This window comes from Parasteatoda tepidariorum, chromosome 2, assembly GCF_043381705.1.
Source record: "Parasteatoda tepidariorum isolate YZ-2023 chromosome 2, CAS_Ptep_4.0, whole genome shotgun sequence".
Taxonomy (NCBI): Eukaryota; Metazoa; Arthropoda; class Arachnida; order Araneae; family Theridiidae; genus Parasteatoda; species Parasteatoda tepidariorum.
The window spans coordinates 6,677,410-6,685,212 of record NC_092205.1 but is presented as its reverse complement, the minus strand read 5'-3'; the positions used below and the strand labels follow the sequence as shown (position 1 = coordinate 6,685,212).

General features: G+C 27.7%; 2 protein-coding genes across 2 annotated transcripts; both read left to right on the top strand.

Moving 5' to 3' along the window:
* Nucleotides 1-337: 337 nt before the first annotated feature.
* On the top strand, nt 338-736 carry LOC107444916 (uncharacterized). The gene has a single exon (XM_016059186.2). The coding sequence runs from the start codon at nt 338-340 to the stop codon at nt 734-736; it is 399 nt and encodes a 132-aa protein (XP_015914672.2).
* Nucleotides 737-3,192: 2,456 nt separating this feature from the next.
* On the top strand, nt 3,193-6,984 carry LOC107444920 (la-related protein Larp4B-like). Its single transcript, XM_016059189.4, has 3 exons — nt 3,193-3,343; nt 4,866-4,916; nt 6,408-6,984. The coding sequence occupies exons 1-3, from the start codon at nt 3,332-3,334 to the stop codon at nt 6,969-6,971; spliced, it is 627 nt and encodes a 208-aa protein (XP_015914675.2). The 5' UTR covers nt 3,193-3,331; the 3' UTR covers nt 6,972-6,984.
* The last annotated feature ends 819 nt before the right edge of the window (nt 6,985-7,803 follow it).

The following is a 7,803-nucleotide window of genomic DNA, read 5'->3' as shown; positions in this document are numbered from 1 at the left end:
TATATATGTAGTACCGGTCAAAAGCTAAGACAAACTTCGTAAACCACTGTTTCCATTTTAAACTGTTCATTATTTTTTTCATTTTGTATCTATTCAGTATTTGATTGGGAAATGAACGAAAGTGCATGTAAATACCAATTATAAAAAAAGTGTAATTTATTAAAAAAATATCCTTAATTTTTAGTTTATAATTAATTTACTTTTCATCTTCTTTGTGAGATTCATTATAATTTAAGTTCATGTACATAGCACATTTAAAATATAATAGCCTTAATTTACCAGAATAACATATTAAAGCCAAAAGTTTGCATTCCTTTATACAATTTACTATAGAAATATGGGTAAAAAATCAGAAAAAAGTACCGAAAAACGTTCACTTATTATTGCACTTCATGGAGAAGGCTATTCAAGTAGACAATTTGCCTCTGAAACTAATGTTTCCTCTATTGTCAGAACTTTGCAAAGGAGGAAAGAAACTGGCCAAAATAAGAGCCGCCAACGATCAGGGAGACCTAGAATAACGTCCAAATGTGAGGATAAGTATATCTGCATTCAAAGCAAGCGGCAGCGTACTCGAACAGCACCAGAAATCAGTGAGGAATTGAATGCTACTAGGCATAAAACTGCGTTAGCAGCTACTGTGCAACTTCGACTTCGTGACTATGGTTTAAAAAGTTGTGTAGCTGCTAGAAAAAATCTTTTAAAAAAACAAAAAATAGTTAAACAACTACAATAAGCTAAAATCATGTTAACTGGTCTTTAGAACAGTGGTGAAATGTTTTTGTTTACGAGTCAAAATTTGAGTTGTTTGAAAGCAAACCAAGTCAGTATGTTCGTCGTTTTAGACAAATCAATGTTGACTATCAACTGTGAAGAATGGTGGAGGTTCAGTCATGGTTTGAAGATGTTTTGCCGGTGACAAAGTTGGAGATCTTGTAAGAAAAGATAGAATTGTGGATCAAAAATATTAATCACAGAATATTGCAGCAATGCGCTTTTCCATGTGGATAGAGAATCGTTGGTCAATGATTTTTTTTCCCTGCAGGAGAACGATCCAAAACATTCATCGAAATTGTGTAGAAGCTACATTGCATCAAAAGAAAAGAAAAAAATTACTGAAATGCATGGATTGGCCCCTTCAATCCTCTAATATTAATAATGAGCCATTTGGTGATGAACTCGATAGAAATGTTAGAAAAAGTTAGTTGCTGGAACCAGATCTCGACTGGAACATTACAAAAACTGAGAGAAAGACTGGCAAAAATATGCGCTGCTGTGATTGAGGCTAAAGGATGATATTTCGAAAAAGACGAGATTCATTTTACTGTGACGGAAGCGTCAACAGTGTGCTTCGCCAACATAAATAATTTGACACTTGTTTTAGAATAACATCTCTGACTAGGTTAATACCACTTTTCAAAAATCTTTCGTTTCTTTTAACGTACATTATAAATAAGTTGAACACATTATACTTAACAGACATAAAGACAATATACAAATAAAATGAATGTATATACAAAATGAATGTATATGATGAATGTATAAATAAAATGAATGTATATACAAATAAAATGAATAAATAAAATGAGATAATTTTTTAAGTAAAAAGACACTGAAAATATATATTCTAAATTTTGCGCAGTTAAATTTAAGCAATAAAATAAATTCGTTCGTTTGCGTTCCTATGTGCTACTATANATCGCTGTGCTTCGCCAACATAAATAATTTAACACTTGTTTTAGAATAACATCTCTGACTAGGTTAATACCGCTTTTCAAAAATCTTTCGTTTCTTTTAACGTACATCATGAATAAGTTGAACACATTATACTTAACAGACATAAAGTATATACAAATAAAATGAATAAATAAAATGAGATAATTTTTTAAGTAAAAAGACACTGAAAATATATATTCTAAATTTTGCGCAGTTAAATTTAAGCAATAAAATAAATTCGTTCGTTTGCGTTCCTATGTGCTACTATAAATCTGCCTAGAAGAAACAAATCTGATAAACTGACGTACCTGTAGTGTAATGGCAATTTTGGTAATAAAGCTAAAATATACCGCATTTAAATTATTCAATTAATAATTTTTCAACGCGTTTGGTAATGGTTTCTTGGAAATTCGGGTTTTCAAAATTTAAGTTCTTAAAACCACACATTTAGTAAAAATTGAAAACGGAAAAGTAAATTAAACCGAATATACGGGTTTTAAGACATACTCTAATGTTTAATGATGAAGTTACCAAATTTTATCACATTTACTAACAAACAGCTCTGCAATAAAATCCTATTTCATTGTTACTTTTACGAAAAGTCACTACTGAAATTTTTGGCAAAAACAAAAGCGCATTTCGATGTACCTGTTGAGCCAGGAATACGGTAGTTTTGATAGTTTTATTATGGTGGCTGTGGAATATTATGGTAGTTTTGACCATACTTTTTTCCTCAGTGTGTTCTTAAATGTATTAATCTATGAAAAGATAAGAATATTTAACATTCTGTTGTGTATATTATAATTTTAGTAGCAACTAGAAAAAATTTTTTTTGTATTAATCCAGAAATTTTTTTCTTATAACTTTAAACTTGCATGATAAAAAAGAGTTTTATTAACAAAAATATTTCGCAAACTACTGTAAACTAAATTTACAAAAAAACAACAAAAATTAGACGAATGTGTTTTTAGTTACTTAAAAACTTTTTTTACAAATTTTCAAATTTATGTGATTAAAACCAGTTTTGGATTGGAAAACTATAACTTTTCCTTGCAAAATTTTATATTTTTTTCACTATTATTATTTGGAGTAGAATTGTAGGAGCAACGAAAGAAGGTGAAATCTGTTCTAAAGTAAAAAAAAAAAGGTTACAATAAAAGTTTATTTTTTATATGTTGTAATTGCATTAAATTTTTAAACTTTTTCTCAGTGTCATAGCAGGCTAAAATATACAAGATGAAAATTAAATCAAAATTAGCTCACAATAACTTATCCAGTTAAAAAAGTAGCTAAATCCCTAAAGTTTAATATGTCAATGAAATTTCACATAAATGACTTTTAAGCCAATAATTATGAAAGTATTCGATAACATACATTACAAAATTATGTTACATAATTTATGCTTGCGTTTGAAACAGTTACATATTGACTAATAATAACATTCCATAAAAACAATGGGAAGTTCAAGTTCAACAAAACTATTGAAGCATTGAAACGATTTACTTTCTTGTTGAACCAGTAAGATAAACGCCTTTTCACCACTATATAAATGCTTGGAAGAAAATACTGCCATTATCTTTCTTTACTTCAGTAATAGAAATTGAAACCTATTAAAATGATTTACCAGGTAATATAAATTTTTTTTGCACGCTTGTCTTGGAAATTGTTGAACTAAATTCAGCAATTGTTTCTCCTAAATTCTGTTTTATAATATATTAATTTAATTTTTTACAATACATTTAACTACTTTTTCTTAAAGTGACTTTTTTAGTTATAGAAATTTTGAATCAAATTATGTGAGTTATTTAAAATTATCGCTGTACATTACGTAATAATAATATGTTAAAAACTTAGTAAACTTTTAAATTTTTGAAGATTTTCATTATTTTTAATTGTTTTTATTTTAAAAATTGAAGACAGTAAAATTTTAAAAATAATTTTTAATTAAATAATTAACTGACTTGCTTAGGTTTTTGCTAACTGGTTTTGTTAATGTTTTTTTTTGTATATTTGCGATTTATAAGGGAACTTTTTAGTTAGTTGCACTTGCATATTTTTAAAGAGAATAAGTATTTAGTGCTTTACGTTGTAATATTTTACAAATGCCTTTAAGCTTTAAGTCAATGAAATCAGAAGGTGAAGAATAAATTTTTAATTTTCAAAAGAAAATAGCAACAGTAGAAGACTTTTTTTATGCACACACAGAAAAAAAAATCTAGTATAATTATCATACTTGCATAGTAAAGGAATTTTAAAAAAACAAACAATTATTTTAGCAATAAAACTTAAATATACGGTATTTCAACAATTCATTTGGTAGTTTTTTCATTTGTATGGTAGAGGTTTACTGGAAATTCTAGTTTTACAAATTACAGTTCTCATTGCCCTACATTACATAAAAATATAAAACAAGTCATTAAATTTAACCGAATAAATGATTTTTGTACCATATTCCAAGATATCATGATGAAATTACCAAAATTTATCACTTTTACTGCCTAAGAGCATGGTAATAAAATCATATTTTGTTGTTTATTTTACCAAAAGTCATAACCAAAGCGCTTTGGTAAAAATTGCCTTGATTTTGGTGTTTCCATAAAGCTAGAAATGCGATATATTTAGCTATATTCAGTTTGTTTTGACCTTACTTTTATATCAATGCATCAGTATATTATTGAAATGAGATAACTGACATTTTCACGTTTACAGCGAAATTGAAATTTCAAAGCGCTACCTCTTATATATATATATATATATATATTTAATAGCTTATGACTTCTAAACTAAATAATTTATGTGTTAATTATTTGTTCATTTTATGTATGTAACATGTAAACGTACCGTTACTTACATAAAAAATAATTATACCGCATATTCGAAAAAAAACTTCTTTCATCTTGTTTCTTCTAGAAATCACAATATCTATTTTATAAAATCAATTTTTATTGAATATAATTAAAATTCGAAATACGTTATAATTTTCTCAAAAATATTTACTCTGGTATTTATTCTGATTCTGTTATATTTTAATGTTAAATTATTGTTATAAAAATGGCAGGATAGAGAAGCTTTATTCGTTTACTGGTGTAAGCTTCTTTTTATTTTTCTTATCATTTGGGTAATTTACAATTAGATTCTTCTCCTTACAGGTTATCATTTTAGCTATCATTAGTATCGCTGCTTTTGCACATCCACCTCTGGTAAATATCATTATTAGCTACATTTTTAAATATTATTTTAGATATTTTAAATTAATGTCACTTTTTATCATTTTTTAATACTATTTTATTATTTGATTTACAAAGACGTACTCATAGTTTCTTAAGTAGTTTTGATAGAGCTAATGATTATCTAATTCTGAAAAATTTTTATAGGCTAAGAAATTACCAACATATTCTAAATACTCAAGACTATTGAAACTATGAAACGAATTACATAGATTAGTTACGGCTTTTAAGAAATTAAAATACTGAAACTGTCTAAAATGCTTTTCTTTTTTAAGTAAACGTATTGATCTTGTATTAAATAAAAACAAATATACTTAATTCCGCTTCACTCTACATTTATTTGTACTAGACTTGTACAAGTAAACTTATGAAAAAACTTCTATTTCGTAAGCTTCATCCAGTAATAATATTTACAAAATACATCCGAATTGAATACTTTTAAATTATGGCAAACTTTTATGATATAATTTTGTTTTTACTTACGAAATATGCTTAATTATCAAGCATACTTGACTTGTATAACAGTTTACTCGTCACATTAATTTTGAATTCGACAGGGATAGTGTTCCTTTCTAAAGTAAATACAGCAAATTGTATATCACAAATAAAATTTGTTTGATAATTATAAATGAATTGATGTTAAGTCAATATGTTAGCAAATTCACTTGAAGGAAGGAATATTATATCAAGTCTCATCTTACAACTGTTTAGGAAGCTCTTTTTAAGAGCTTTTTACGCGAAAAATAAAATAGTGGAGAAGTTTCAGGCAATCAGATATTTCTGTACATCACAGTGATTTTAAGAGAAAATTCTGGAAATTTATTAAATATCTATCTGGAAACAATGTTAAGAATTTGTTTTTGAGAAAAATTAAGACTTTGAGCAAACAGGGAAATACGAGAAATATTTTAAGAAGAAGTATGAGTGAATAATGATAATAATTGTAATAACTTTGAAAAGCCATAATATTAAATTTTTTTTTTAAGAATCTTGGTCATCATGGCTTATAATTCTTGGTTACATAAACCTATTGTTACATAATCCTTGGTTACATAATCCCATTGTATTAAGAGGATCGGAAAATAATGTCGTTTCGGCGCAATAAATATTCGTTGGTCTTAAAAACCAATTCATTTTTATCGATCCATTTCGATACCTTTTCTACCCGGCATTGAACGGTTGTTGCAAACGAGGGTGAATACATTACTGATTAAAAATACAATTTCGATAACAAATATCAAATGCACCGAAACGGCATTACTTTCCAGTCTTCCTAATATAGCAATATGAAATGACGAGAGAAAATTCAGCTCAGATAGAAAGGAATTTCAATACCCTAGTTTATAATTAGTTAATTAATACCTTAGTTTATAATTAGTTAAAGATAATAAACGTTATAATCTTTGAGTATTGGCTTATAATCCTTGGTTGCGTAAACCCATTGTAACCTAAATTATTTTTTAGGATCATGGTCATCATGCACCTAAACCATACAAATTTGGATACAGCATAAAGGACAAGCATGGTGAGCAACACAGGGAAAAATCCGGAACGGGTGGTCATGTGACAGGAAGCTATGGATTTACTGATGATCGTGGTATCCACAGAGAAGTACATTATGTAGCTGACCACGGTGGTTTCAGAGCCCAAGTCAAGACCAACGAACCAGGAACCGCTAACCAGAATCCAGCAGCTGTTCACATTCATTCATCTGCTCCAGCTCATGGTCATCTCTATGGAGGATATGCTGGTCATGGACATGCCTATGCTAACCATGGACATGGTCATGTTGCTCATGGACATGGTCATGTTGCTCATGGACATGGTCATGTTCCTCATGGACATGGACATGTTGCTCACGGACATAGTTATGCTGGTCATGGTCATGAAGGAAATGCTGGCTTAGGCTATGGATATGGTGGTTATGGACTTGGTTACAATGGTCTCGGTTACGGTGCAGGATTTGGTGGATATGGCTTAGCCAGTGCATTGTTAGGCACTCTTCCTTATGCTAGATATGGTTATTAAATAGAATAGTTGTATAAATATCTAGGCAATAAAAAAATATTTTTTAAAGAAAAAATATGTTCTTATCTTACTTTTAGTATTTTTCATTAACAGTTTTAAAAGTGATGAAATTCAAGTTAATACAAGTTGCTTTGACTGAAAGAATTAATGAGATACTACAAGAATAGGCATAAACACGAATGCATGAATAAAATTCCTTATGAAATTTTCAATAAGTAATAATTAATTCTAAAATATCGATCTATATTTTAAAATTGAAAAAAAAAAAAACATTTTTTTCAAAATGTAGCATATTTACATTTATGTGTAATATTCTAAAGTATTATGTTATAAATTATGTAATATGTGATATGAATTTCATTTTGTAACAGTCTTAAATTTTATATTGAAAAGATTATAAGAAAAGTATAAGAAATAGCTATCCTAGAAAAGTAAATTAAATTGTTCTAACTTTTTACGAAACAAAATGCAAACACAATATATTTCTGCAAATTTATTTGAAGTTTTCAAATTTGCAATACAGTTGGATTAAACAAAACAATTTTAAAACACTTTCAAGAAATTATGTTCCTTAATTTTAAAGAAAATAATATTCATGTTTATAAAAATATTTTCCGCTTGGGTGCTAATTTTTTTTATAATTTCAATTAAAATGAGTTCAAAACAAGGGTAAAAGTAGAATTTGAAAGAAATATAAGTTGAATACATGTTAAATGGCACTTTAGAAAGTACAGAAATGCAAGAAAATTACAAATAATATAAAATGTCATAATTATTCGTTTTCCTAATAAAATAATTAAATTAGAGATAAGGAATAAATACGACATAACTT